General features: G+C 46.3%; 1 protein-coding gene across 4 annotated transcripts in view; it reads left to right on the top strand.

Annotated features, from left to right (window-relative positions):
* RPH3A (rabphilin 3A) overlaps positions 1-14,724 on the top strand; it is a 338,247-nt gene that overhangs the window by 275,632 nt on the left and 47,891 nt on the right. For all 4 annotated transcript variants that reach the window (XM_025402467.1, XM_025402465.1, XM_025402464.1 and 1 more), the window contains one exon: positions 7,917-8,063. In XM_025402467.1, coding sequence (XP_025258252.1) covers positions 7,917-8,063 — 147 coding nt within the window. The remainder of the gene's footprint in view (positions 1-7,916; positions 8,064-14,724) is intronic.

A 14,724-nucleotide genomic window follows, 5' to 3' on the forward strand; every position in this document is an offset into this window, starting at 1 on the left:
TTCTGTCTCTATTAAAAACACAAAAAACTACCTGGGCATGGTGGTGCACGCCTGTAGTCCCAGCTACTCAGGAGGCTGATGCAGGAGAATTACTTGAACTCAGGAGGTGGAGGTTGCAGTGAGCCGAGATTGTGCCACTGCACTCCCGCCTGGGCAACCAAGTGAGACACAATCTCAAAAAGAAAGAAGAGAAAATAGACCCTGACTTTTCGGTGATCAATTTCAAATTCACATGGCATAGGGCATGTATACAGAGAAGAGTGAAATATTGGGGCCATCCTTACAATAAACCATATTTCATGCTTTTACTAAAATACTACATATTAATTTTTTTCCCCAATGTTTGTCTCTTTTTTTCTTTCTAAATTTTAAAATTTTTTTATTGACATAAAATAGTTTACATATTTTTGGGGTACATGTGATATTTTGGTACTATGTACAATGTGGAATAATCAAATCAGGGTAATTGAAATACGTATCACCTCAAACATTTATCATTTATTTGTGTTGAGAACATTTTAATTCTAATCTTCTAGTTATTTTGAATATACAATAAAATATTGTTAATTATAGTCATCCTATTCATTGTGCTACCAAATATTAGATCTTATTCCTTCTATCTACGAGTATTTTTGTACCCATTAACCATCCCGACTTTATTCCTTCCTCTCCTGGAAATGCAAATTCTCAAGTCCCACCCCAGACCTTCTGAACCCAAATTTCTGCAAAGGGCCCAGAAATCTGCATTCTGGCTAGCTCACCAAGTGAATCTTAGGCATGCTAAAGTTTGAGAAGTGATGAACTCTATCACAGGCCACCCCTCTGCACTGCCCAGAGGCTTTTATAGGTTCAGACCAGTACCCAGATAGGGTTTATGTTATCTTTTCCCAGTAAAGGTGTTTAGGTTCTAAAGTGGGCAGTAAAGTGCCTTCTAAAATAATAGGTGTATTTTGCGTTGGGGCATACAACCAATTCACTGCTTCCACCTCAAAGGCAGCTCTGAGCATTTCTTCCTGCAGCCAGGACGTGGCACATTGTTCTTTGCAGATTAGCTAGTGGTAGACAGGCCCTAGAGAGCCCCTAAGTTCTTCATCATCTGGGGGAAGGTGCTTGTTTCCATCCCCATTCACATCACACAACCATCAGCATTTTAAGCCAGTGATGGGCTCTTGGTGTCTCTATACTTTACATTCCCCTAATTAGACCAATCTACTGTGATGCTCAGAATGAAGCCCTATTAAGCTTCATGTGGTGATGCACACCTCTAGTCCCAGCGACTTGGAAGGCTGAGGTGGGAGGATTGCTTAAGCTCAGGAGCTCAAATCCAGCATGGACAACATAACAAGACCTTGTCTTTTAAAAACAAAACAAAATAAAACAAAACAAAAAACACCTCATTGGAAAAAATATACAAAAAAGATATTTGGAACCAACAGTCAAAATTTCCTGAGATTCAAGCTTCCTCTAAACTGAAGAGCCACGAATAATTAAGATGAGGGGGGGCAGGGGGTCTGGAAGAGTTGACTATGGCCTGGGAGACAGAACGTGAGATTGGACCATCTGGCTGCCTTTTAGAAAGGCAGGATAGCATGGTGGCTCAGAGCATAGGACATCCCCCCTGGAGTTGGCTTTGCTACTTCAAGCTGTGCGGCCTTAGGCAAGTGATTAACCTCTCTGAACCTTGGTATACTCGAGAGGAGAATAATGTTTACCTCAAAGGTATTGCAAAAATTCAACAAGACAGTAAATGTAAACCCTATGACATAAATATTATTATTAACTCCATTTGACAGATGGAGATTAGAGTCCAGAGGGATAAAATACTTTCCCCTAAGTCACACAGTGCCAGGGTTTGAATGCAGATTGTTCTGAATCTAAAGCTCGAGTTTGATTTGTTTTGTTTTGTTTTGCTTTGTTTTCCATTGCATCCTAATATCTCAGTAGATTCTGGTCTGGGGTTAGTGTATCCGATCGAGAAAGGAAATCTGGGAGCTGCAGGAAGGATTGGTCCAGGAAGGGTGTTTCTGAAAGTTCATTTTCTCCAGCATTCATTCCTGCCACTTAAAGTCAGCTAGGTTAGTTGGTCTCTCTCCTATCTCTCTCTCTCTCTCTCTCTCTCTCTCTCTCTCTCTCTCTCTCTGTCTCTCTGTCTCTCTCTCCTGAATAGCTAAATCAGCTAGGCTTATGTTTGTGCAGATGGGCAAGGAATTGATTTGGACACTCCTACTACCATGGCTTTAAGATGTCAAAGAGCTTCCTGATTTCAAATGCCAGTCAGTGATCCAGGCTGCACGTTTTGTTTCATTCCATTGGTTTCTTCCCACCCTGGGTCATTGTCTTCCCATCTGTCTTCCCTACTCCTCCCTATCAAAACATTCTATTTATTCATTCTTTCTTTCATTCAGATTCAGTGTCCACTATATGTGCAGTGCTATTAGGTAATTTTTCACTGAATTGCCACTGTGGCAAGGATTTGAGACACAGTTTCATACCAAAAATATTTAATAAGAAGAAAAAGAAAACACAAGTTCACCTTTTTGGAGCATTTACCAAGTCCTAGGATCTACGCTAAACACTTTTTATGCACGGTCTAGTTGACCCTCATATGAGCTTAATGAGCTCACTAGTACGTATTCCCTTTAACAGATGAGGAAACTAAGACTCAGAGATGCTATGTAACTTGTTCCTAAGGTTGCACATCCAGGCAGGGCAGTGCCAGAAAAGAAATCGGAGCTCTATGACCCCAAAGCCTACTCCTGCATCCCCTCTCTTAGGTTACTGTATCTTCATAGCAGCCAGGGCTGTCATTGTAGGCAGCCACCAGGTCTGCTTAGGTTGAAGGGCTACTCTGCCAGCAGCTAGCTAATGAGTTACTGTGAAAAATGCCAGCACTCACCTGGAGAGGCAGTCCCACGAAACTGTGGAGCACATCTCAGTTTGCTTGCAAAGTTCCCGGTGCAATTCATCCCTCACTAAAAAGTTAGGGCATCCTGGTAGATTAAGAGGATGGTCACAATAGCAAGGGCTGCTGTTTCCTGGGCACTTGGCATGCACTTTCATATTTAATCTTCCCAAGGACCCTGTGATGCATGCCCTATTAACATTCTCAATTAACAGACCAGGAAACTGAGGTTCAGAGCAGAGCAGAGGCCCAGCACACTTGCCAACAAGTGTCAGACCCAGGATTACACTCATTAACTCTGCCAAGTCAACAAGGGTTCAAATTAGCACATAGTAGGCCCGCTGGGTATTTTCTGGATTGGATACAATTCTCTAACTTGTCCAAGGGGAACAATACTTTGGTCTCTGGCTTTGGTCTTTAACAAGATCCCAATGCTGGACTCTGGCTCTGGTCTTAAGGACACAGAGCTGCCATCCTGTGTCCAGAAGCCCTTGGCAAGGGTCTTATCCCAAGGACCCGATTCTTGATGACCTTGTGCTCACATCGCTGCTCGACTCAGGAAGACCTAGACAAGCCCATTCTGTCCCCTGAGAGCAAAAGCTTTGGTCTGAAAACTGATCTTGTTTCTGTCTGTTTGCTTCTGGAATTAAAACATGAAAATCCACAGGAGGCTTGCAGATTCCCACTGAGACCAATCGGCGACATTTTCAAACACGATGAGCTGTTTGTCAACTACGTGTTCTGGAGCAGAGGATGGGGGAAGGGTTTGGAAAGGTGCCAGCAGCCTCCCGCAGGGCTGCTCATCTGCAGTCTGCAGATGGAGGCAATTATCCTAGGCAGGGCCTCTGGGGGACCCCCAGCCCTGCTTATGTCTCTGGAGCCATGTGTGTTCAGATGCTTGCATTTCCTGTGCACAATAACACTGGCAATGGTGTGGTGGTGGGGTGTGAGCCATTGACTTCAGGTCAGGCTGGCTCCTGACCAGATTGTGAGCTGCAGGAATGTGTCCTTGGAGGGTCTTCACTGGGGACTAGGCCTAGAATCTCACATGTGTTCAGTTTTGGTCACTGAGCTGCTTTGTAATGGCAGAAAATAAAGGAGGATCAACAGAGAAATCCAGGAAGAGATGCGGCGGCAAATAAGGGAGAATAGGGGCAGTGAAGTGTCCATTTCCATGGAAAACTGATGAGACTTGGGAGTGGCTGAATTCCGTTATGACTGGGGCTCTTTGGGAAGGGTAGGTGATCTTCATTATACAGGAGTCCACTGTATCCTTTAAAAGTAACGGGAAGAAACAGCAGGCTGAGGGGCATTGGCACACCAAATGGAAGATCTTCCCAATAGCATGGCACAGACTCTGCATAAAGAGAGTGAGGCCTCCATCATAGGAGGCATTCAAGCAAGGATGAAAGGATATCTGCCAGGAATGCCACAGCAGGCAGACTTCAAAGTGATCCCCACCTCTTGGTGTTCATGCCTTTGTGTAATGCCCTGACCCCGAGTGTGGGCAGGACCTGAGCCTTGCTTCTAGCCTATAGAATGCAGCAAAGGGGATGAGCTGTCACTCTTGGGATCACATTATGTTATATAAGACTGTCTCGGGTGACAGGAGCTAGAGATTCTCCTTGTGGACTTGATGAAGGAAGTGGCCCACACAATGGGATCAGAGAGGTCCACATGATTAGGAAATGTAGGCAGCCTCTAGGACCTGGGGTAGGGACTCTCTCAACAGCCAACAAAAGGCCATGGCCCTGGGTCATACAGCTGCGAGCAAATTAATTCTGCCAATGAATTTTTGCTTAGAAGCTAATTCTTCCCCTCTCAAGCCTCCAGATGAGAACACAGCCCAGCCCATACCATGATTGCATCCTTGTGAAATCCTGAGCAGAAGACCCGGTTAAGCCAAGCCCAGACTCCTGACCCCCAGAAACTGTGAGAAAATAAATGTGTGTTAGTTTAAGCCCCTACATTTGTAAGAATGTGTCATGCAGCAATAGAACATGAATCCAGACACTGTGGGGTGGGTGCTACCAGTCTATCTCTATCCTCCTGCTGGGCTGGGTTTCCTAGTTATCTGATAACAAATCATCTCAAAAAAGTGGCTTAAAATTACAGAAACCATTGATTATCCCTCACAGTTTCTGTGAGTAGGAATTGGAGGGTGGCTTGGCTGGGCAGCCCTGGCACAAGGTCATTCATACAGCTGCAGACATGTCACCTGGGGCAGCAGTTATCTGAAGGCTTCATAGGGGATCGAGGAGCCACTCACATAGCTGGCAGTTTGGTACTAGCTGTTGGCCTCAGTTCCCCTCCAAGTGGGCCTCTCCACGGAGCTGTTTAAGTGCCCTCACAACAAGGTGGCTGGCCATGGTGGATGCTTCAGTGTCTTTTATGGTTTGGAAGCCACACAGCATCACTTCCACTGTATTTAGATGGTCACACTGGATCAGCCTTGATTCAGCATGGGAGGGGACCACACACAGGAGAGTATGAATAACAGGAGGCAGGGACCTCTGGGGACCATCCTAGAGGCTGGTCATCATACTGGTCTTCTTTCCCTCCAGCATGCTGCCTGCTTGCTCTACTCCAGCTTTTGCAAAGAAAGTTTGGTGCCCTTTGCCAGACTCCATCTCTCCCCTACCTTCCATCACCCCTTCAGCTTATCTTTGAGGTCTCAGCAGAAGTCAGCCATAGCTTTGTGGGGCCCAAAGCTTATGTACTTAAGGGGTCCTCTTCAAGATCAAAAAGAGAAAACCACCTTGCTTCTGCAAACTTTCCTAATCACATGACCATTGCTAGGGCCCATCCTGGGGCCTCAGGAGGTGCCTGTGCAAACAGGGGGCCCCGAAGCTTCATCTTCACCAGGATCACAATGAATTCTCCTCACTTCCTCAAGAAGTTCTGCCCAATCTCTAGGATGAGTAACCTCCATTGCTTCAGTCTCCCTGCATGTCACCTGTATAATTAGGCATTTAACATCTCCTTTGGCCTCCAGGGACCAGGTCTTATTCAAAACCTCTTTTTATGTACTTGCTGTCAGAGAATGATCTAAATGCCATGGACACAATAGAGAACCAGGGCCAGACAAGCTCCATGCCATCCTGTAATCTATGTTCTGGTGGGAGATAAAGGGGTAATAAATATATAACAAGAAAAAATTTGAAAGATAACTTCAGCTAGAGACGGGTGCAATGGAGAAAGTGAACCAGGGCAATGAGAGATCAAAGACAGCCTCTCTGAGACCAGGATGATGAGAGGGAAGATCCAGGGAGATAAGTGTCCTGGCAGGGGGAACAGCAAGTACAAAGGACCGGAGACAAAAAGAAGACTTGGGTGTTTAAGATTGAGCAGAGAGGCCAGTGCGGCTGGAGCCTAGTGACCAGGGGGAGCAAGGGGCAATGAGGACAGAGGGACAGGTAAAGGACAGACCAGGTAGGACTTTGCAGAATAAGCAAGAAGTCTGGATTTTATTTTATTTAGGTAAAATTCACATACCATAAAAGTAATCACTGTAAAGCATACAATTCAGTGGCATTCAGTATCTTCGCAATGTTGCGCAGCCATCACTTCTGCCTAGTTCTGGGTTTTATTCTAAGTCAATGAGACACCACTGGAGAGTTCTGAGCAAGGGGTTTTGAGCAGTGTTAGCATGTGCTCATCCCAGAGGTGTCCCATCCAAGGCCACACGTGGGAAGGCAAGGTGTGTTTCCAGCAGAATTTCCCCAGGCCACGTCCTCCTTCCCTTTCTGGAAACAAGACTTGCCCCAAGACATCTGCTTCCCTTTTCCTTCAAACTCTTCCTTCTCTGCTCTTCAGAGCAAGCTAGCTAAGGTGGGGGGATGGCAGAAGAGGGGGAGGAGGGAGGAAGATGGGCTTTTAATTTCCAGCCTCCAATGTCAAAAGGCAATTTCATGCCTGCTGCTGTGGTTAGGCTAGCAGAAGGGACCAAGGCTGGCGGCTAATGCGGGGCTGGCTCCTGAGGATTCAGAGTTCCTGATTTTTTTCCCTCATAGGGACAAGAATTTCTAGCAGTGTTCAATCCTGCCTTCCACTCCGGTGATATACCTCAGAACCTTGGGGCGTGGACCATGGTGTTAGTGGAGAGGATACTAATTTGTCATAGACCACAGCCTTAACTCTGCTCCCAGCAGCCTCCGATTCTCTGAAGCACTGCCGGGCACAGGTCCCATTCTTTCCGTCTCGTGGAGGGTAAATATGCAGGATGCTCGGGTCTGAATCCTGCTGCTGCCACTTGTCAGCCACGCAACCTTGGGCAAGTGCTCTAATTTCCTCTTGCCTCAGCCTCCTCACCAGGAAATAAGGACACGAACAGCCCCTGCCTTGTAGGGGTGATGTGAGGATTAAATGAGGTAATGCAGACAAACGGGGGACTTGCATGAGAGATAATAAGCTGATGCGGGCACACAGTGGGCATGTGTGAGAGATAATTAGGTAATGTGGGCACCAATAGATGTTATGTCAGTGTTCGCTTAAAAAGATAAGAAAAGGCAAAAAGAACACAAGATAGAACCCAAAATGTTACAAGAGCCTTTGAGGCTGGAAATCTAGACATTTATGTGAATTCAAGAGATTTTTACAACGTAGTTGGCAACCAGTTTAAACTTATTTTAAAACACTCTGTGGCCCCCAAAAGCCATCTCTCTGCCAGGCAGATGCTGTGGTCAACCTGGGACCCAGGGCTTCAGACTCTGCCTGTCAGGCTGACAGAAGTCTACTGTTCTAGAATCTTTTCTGAAATATCTTTACTCTCCAGGTTTCCATGAGCTTGCTTGACAGTGTCATGGAGTGTCTACTGTGTACTAAGCACATAAGCAAAATAAACTCATCAGAAGCCTGAGAGGGAAGTATGTGTGTCCCATTGCACAGAGGAGCAGACTGAGGCTCTGAGAGCTATAATCCTTGTGCCCACAGTTTCCCAGGCAGTGAGTTTCCTAGCAGGAATTTGAACTACTATTTTTCCTCCACCCTCACACCTTCCCAAATTTCTTTTCAGGCTCCAGGCAGGCTGGTCCGTCCACCCCAGTGGTCAGCCTGACAGGCAGAGGAAGCAGGAAGAGCTGACCGATGAGGAGAAAGAAATCATCAACAGGGTGATTGCTCGAGCTGAGAAAATGGAAGAGATGGAGCAGGAGCGAATCGGGTGAGGCTTACACTTCCCATTCACCCCAGAGCCACTAAGGCAGGAGGGTGCGCTGGGCTGCCTCTGGGCTTTGCCATTTGTGACTTTGCCATTTGTGACTCCCTGCACCCCCTCAGACTTCCCCACTGGCAGACGTGGGATCTTTGTTGCATGAGGTAGGAGAGTTGGGAGAAGAGAAAAGGGACTAGAGGAGAGAGTGGGCTGCGAGTGAGGAGTTTCTTGCCTGAGGGTGCATTGAAGAAGGGGCAGGGGGAGGGGTATTGTGATAGGGAAAGGGGAGATGTCATTGGAGGCTTCAAGAAGTGGGGTGGGTGTGAGCATGAGGTGTCTCAGCTAATCACAGCTGCATAGGGATGTGTTCTAGAAATGAGAGCCATGTAGGTGTCAGAAGGTACAGCTGAGGGCAAGGTTAGGAGGACAGAGAGTAGGTAAAAAAGAGTGTGTAAAAGAGAGAGCATGTTTGAAATTAGTTATATAAGACAATTGGAGAAACCAGTCTTATAAGGGTCAGACAGCATGTGAGTGAGGAGGCAGAGGTTAACCTGATGGGTCCGGACTCCAAGAACCCAGGGTCCCATGCCAGCTCCCTACTTGCCTACAGTGGATCTTGGGCAAGTTGCTTAACCTCTCTGAGCCCCAGTTTGCTCACTGGCAGAATGGGGGAAATAACAGTAATTATCCTATAAGACTCTTGTAAGCATTGAGATGATGCATGCACAGTTCCTGACCCAGGCTCTGGTGACACTATGTGTTTGATAAATGGTAGGAAGGAGGGGAAAGTGGGGCTCAGAGGGAGGGGATAATGAAAACATGTTTGGGAGAGAAGCAAGGCTTATAAGAAGGATGTGTGATGAGTGGAAGAGAGTGACAAAATCAATGAGCAGGGACAATACCAGAGAGCAAGGAGTGCCATGGGTGTGGGCTGGAGCTGGGGGACTGGGGAACGTGTGGGGCATCATCAGGGAGGGAGAATAACTTAGAGAAGGGAGTGAGGGTATGTGTTTGGGGAGCTTTTGGTATAAATGGAGACTTTGGCTGCCGGGATACAGAGAAGCCATTGGAGTAGTCTTCCTAGATCCAAATATCAAACAGGAAATGGGAAGGCAGGATGCTGGGACACCACCGCCACCCTGTGCCCCTCCCCAAGCCCTCCTGCCGGGGGCAGCCATTGCCAACTGCTTACAACAGATTTGGGCACTGAGGTGCCCACTGATCTCCCTATCCAGACCCTCAGCCAGGGGTTAACGAGGTTCTTGGATGGAAAATGATGCTTTGGGGATGCAGGAAGTGGGTGCCTTTGATTTGATCCAGATAATTGCACTTAGGGCAGGCTGGGGAAATCAGAGGTGTTGTTGACAAGTGACAAACAAACCTCAGGATGTGTCACAGGATGTGTCAGCTTCACACTTGACCCTCTGTCAGCCTCCTCAGGTGGTCACCAAGCAGATGGGTCTGAGAGGCTTGCTGATGGGGTTAGGTTTTTATTTTGCTTTGCTTTTTAAAAGATATTTCAGAAGTGGAAAGTTCTCCAGGCTGGCAGTGTGTGTGCGTGTGTGTATGCATGTATGCATGTATGCATGCGTGTGTGCGTGTATGTGCATGTGTGTGTGCACATGTGCATGTATGTGTGTGCATGTGTGTGTGTGCATATGTGTGTGTCTTCATACAATGATGAGCCTCAGTCATGAGGGAAGGAAATGTATGTATGTTAAAGGTAAACAGTGAAAACAAGAACTCTGCTCAACCTTTTTCTTGCGTGGCACTTATCACCAGCTATCACATTTTATATTTCACATATTTTCTTTAACTATTGTATGTCTCTCCCCACCAGATTAAGATTCCTAAGGATAGATATTTTTGCCGGTTTTGTTCAATGCTGTATTCCCAAAGCCTGGTGTATAACAGGTGCACAGCAAAATATTTGTGAGTGAATGAATGAACATGGAAGATGAGGCTGTCTCCTAACTTCTTCCTACATTGCCTGTGGCCAAGAGGCTTGGGGGTTTATAGTCTTATCCAGGGTCCAAATTCCCAGGGAAGGTACTCTGACTGTCTTATGTCAGATACTATCCCTTGTCCAATCAACTGCAGCCAGGCGTGCCAAGCCCTGTTGTATCAACATGGCCACTGGGCTGCCTCTGGGGGTCAGGTTAAGCAGGTCTTTGTGGACTGAGCAGATCCCAGCTTAAATGATATAGAACAGGGTAAATGGGGTCCCTGTTTTATCTTCAATGTCCTGCTGTATTCTCCCTACCAACCTGGTGACATGATGGCAGAGCGTTGTGGTTAAGAACTGGGGTTGCCAAGTCAGGGAGACCTCGATCCAAATTCCAGTTCTGCCACTTACCTGCTGCGTGCCCTTAGATAAGCCACTTTACCTCCCTGTGTCTCAGTTTTCTCATCTGCAAAATGGGGATAACATTATCACATACATCTGGGTGAGTATTTAATTAGCATGCAAAGGATTATTATGGTGCCTTGTACAAAGTACATGCTTAATAAATAGTGGCAATTATTTAATTGTGAGGTTTGTTTGTTTTTTTAAGAGAAGGCTGATTGTTGACACTAGCCGAAGCCTTTGTTCTAGAAGTCTGCCCTGAGACTCCTGTTTGGCAAGTCCTGAAACTCTAGCAGCCCCTGGCTTCCCCTGAAGGAGATTTGAGAGGCTTCCAGGGGAGCTTGGGCCAAGTCTTTGGTGACAGAATGTCCCTTTGCTGAGACAGTGTGTTTTCTGCCTGGCTTCCCAGAGTGGGGAGGACAGTCCCGGAAGATTCTGGCTGTGGTTGTTCCACAGCGCCCTGCCTGCAGCCAGCCCTTGCTGGTAGCATCGCCAGAGGCAAACCCAATGCTATTTGTGTCTTCTAAGCTCAAACCTGCCCTGATTACTGTTCCACCCACACTTCCCTGGGAAGGGATCAGAGAGGAGTCAGATGAAAGCCAAGTGAAACATCAGACATGGAGCCAAACTGAAAATGGGGGTGCTAACTGGGGCTCCCACTGCAGAACATGAGGATCTCAGTTAGTGAGCTCTAGGAATCTCAGTTTTCCCACCCATCAAATGACTCAGTCTCTTTCTCAGGATTCTTTCTGCGCAGACTCTACAGTATTTTGGGGGTGTCTGGTGAGGGGCCTCACACCCTATTGTTGGCTGTACCTCTCAGAGTAAATGAGCTCCTTCTATGTTAAAATTTCCGATGTAGCTCTGTCCCTTACTGGGTCTGGACATCAGCCCCATGATGCTGAATGTTCTTTTTTATTACCTGAGTGAAAGCTGTCTGGGAGAGTTACGAAATCACTGTTAATAAGCATGATAAATAATCATCATGATGGGTGTCATTTATTAAGCACTTACTATGTGCCAAGCCCATGTCTAAAAACTTCATTTGAATTAACTCATTATCTGCTCCTGTCAACCCTGTCAAGTAAGCTATTATTATCCCCATTTTGCAGGTGAGGAAACTGAAGCTCAGCCAACTTAGGTTATTTGCCCAAGGTCATATGCAGGCAAGGTACACATCCCTATTTGGCTGACTCTCGGAACTATGCTCTTAAAGGTCTCAGATGTTTTTCCTGAAGATGTGTTCCCAAATTCCTAGGCTCTGCAGAGCATGGAAATTTTAATTACTCAGGTTTGGAGGGGACATTTTGAGAACTGGAAGCTGAAACCCTTTCTGTGCTGGCCCAATGATTATTTCCAGCTCTTATTAACCTGTCCGTACCTTCCAAAGCTGCCAGGGCTAGTCTGCATGCTGCTGTGGTTCTGAGAGTTCCAGGAGAGAAATGCCCTCAGGCTTCCCAGGAAGCATTGCCTCCCTGGGGCAGTTTTGCAAGAGTTAGCTGCCCCAGGGAGCCCCAGGCCATGCACAGCAACCCAGAGCCGCTTCATTCCATGGAGCTCATGTGCTTCTGCCAGGAGGAATCTAAATCTTCACTCACCACTTAGCTCACAACCCAGCTCTGTTCTCTTCAGCATCCCAGGAGGGAGAGAGGATGGCCAGAAGAGAAACTCATTAACCAACCTCATTTTGCCCCCACATTTCTTATATAAGTGCCAAGTGGGATTTCAGAGTTTATTTTGCATGCCCGACTGCTACAGACTTTCTATATTAGTTAGGACACTTTGCTTACAAGAAAGGAAACTAATTCCAGCTAGGTTGTTTCAGTCATCTATTGCAATATAACAAACCACCCAAAACTTTGTGGCTTAGAGCAAAACAGTGTATTATTTTTCATGATTTTATGGGTTAAGGATTCAGATAGAGCTCTGCTGGGCAGGTTTTCTGTTCCAGGGGACATGGGCTGGGTTTGCTCACTCAGCTGCATTCAGCCGGTGGTTGGGCCAGGCTGGAAGGTACAATAAAGCTTTACTCCCCTGTCTGTACCTTGGTACTCTTCAGGTAGCCCCTCTCTTTGCATTTCATCCTTCCTTATTCATTAGTCTGGCCTGAGATCCTTTACATGGCAGTTGGATCCCAAGGGAACAAAGATAGGTGTTGCCCGGTCTCTTAACAGTGAGGTCTGGAACTGGCAGGTATCACTTTCTATTGAGGACAGGAAATAGATCCTATCTCCTTATGTGATAACTGTCATGTGCATGCAGAGGAGGAAGGCATTACTGGTGGCTATCTTTATCTCATTATGCAGAAAGAGAAGTTTAATATAAGGGTTCATACATATCTCCAGGGATCTGAGGACAAGAACATAGCCTAGCCTCATGAAAGGCCTACTTCTCATCCCACATATTAGAAAATATAGCCATGCTAGCTAGAGCCTCCCAGTTTTTATAGCTCTTCTTAATCTCAATCCCAAATTCCCAGGGAAGGAACTCTGATTGACCTAGCTCGCCCTAGATGCCCGCCCCTCATCCTATCAGCAGTGGTCAGAGGTGCCAGGCTAGACACACGTGGCTGCTGAGTACTTCTCCTGAGCATAAAAGGGCCTCGTTGTGAGTTGCAAAGCCACACCTAGGTTACTCACAGGACTTTTAGAATGTATTAAGTTTGGAATTAGACATTTGCCTCCAAAATTGGTTTGCATTTCCACCTCTCTCCCTGACATTGGTAAGGCCCTCTTTATCCTTATTCTGTTTCTCTCCATCCAGAGCCTCTCAAAGGCATTTGCTCATATACCTTGCCTGTGAAGGGACTGGCAGCTGGGTGGATTCCATTCGAGGTCAGCTTCCTTAAACAGATGGGCCCAAAAAAGTAATTAGGATTTGTCATTAACCTTGGCATCCAGACGCCGTGATGGAGGAGGAAGTCAGAGGGACTTGTTGTTGACAGGATCTGTCGCACCCCTATCACCTTCTCATCTTGATTCCACCTTCCCCTGTGTTTTTGGCACATATTTTTTCCAAAATATGGACAGAGGGAGAAGTGAATAATGATGCCTGGAACTTGCTACGTCTAATTAGGCAGACATCTGTCCTATGGCTTGACAAGCCGACCATAAGCCAGGTCATACTCTCCTCTTTCTAAAGGAGGACTCCTCTCCCACATTTAAACCTAAAGTCTTAAACCTTCTATGGATGGGATCAGGGACTTGGGGGCATTCTGATAATATCAACATATTTACGTATGTGTCTATGTACATTTTTGTCTCAAGAAACATAGATTTCATCAAGTCTGGGGGGACTCTGAACCCCCCAGTGTTGGGAATTATTGAGTAGTACCTCAGTTTTCTCAGGGATTGGACCAGTGCTTTTTCCAATGTCCAGCTAGCCCTAACATGTTATAGAATCTGTTTGTATAAGATGAAAATACGGTTGGGCATAGTAGCTCATGCCTGTAATCCCAGCACTTTGGGAGGCTGAGGCGGGGGGATCAATTGAGGCCAGGAGTTTGAGACCGGTCTGGCCAACATGGTGAAATCCCATCTCTACTGAAAATACAAAAATTAGCTGAGTGTGGTGGCGCATGCCTGTAATTCCAGCTACCTGGGAGGCTGAGGCATGAGAATCATTTAACTCAGGAGGCAGAGGTAGCAGTGAGCCGAGATCGTGACACTGCACTCCAGCCTGGGTGACAGAGCGAGACTCTGTCTCAAAAAAAAAAAGAAAAAAGAAAGAAAAGACGTGCAACACATTTAGGAAAGTAACTTAACCCAATCAAGACATTTGGGGAATTTTTCTTTTTTCATACAAAAGCAAAGATTTTTTTACTTGGGAGGCTGAGGCAGCAGAATTGCTTGAGCCCGGGAGGCAGAGGTCTCAGTGAGCCACCTAGATCATACCACTGCACTCCAGCCTGGGCAACAGAGCAAGACTGTCTAAAAAAAAAAAAAAAAAAAAAAAAAAAAAGATCAAAATAGAAGTTTTCTGGACTCCTTAATTAGCTCGATGCCTGCCATAAAAGAGAGAACAAATACATGTTGAATGAATAATGTATACTCAGTGAACCATAGACCCAACTAAGATGCTTATCAAACCACTTTACCCTTACAGCCTCTCTCATGGCCTCCCTGACCTCATCTGTAAAATGGGAAGTTGGATGGGGTAGTCTTCAAATCTCTCTAGCCCAGGGCTTCTCAAGTTCAGCATTATTTATGTTTGGGGACAGATAATCCTTTGTGTGGGGGCTGTTTTTTGCATTGTAGACCGTTCAGCAGCATCTCTGGTCTCTACCCACTAAGATGCCTGGTTTAACTCCCTACCCAGTTGCGA

Source organism: Theropithecus gelada, chromosome 11, assembly GCF_003255815.1.
Source record: "Theropithecus gelada isolate Dixy chromosome 11, Tgel_1.0, whole genome shotgun sequence".
Classification (NCBI taxonomy): domain Eukaryota; kingdom Metazoa; phylum Chordata; class Mammalia; order Primates; family Cercopithecidae; genus Theropithecus; species Theropithecus gelada.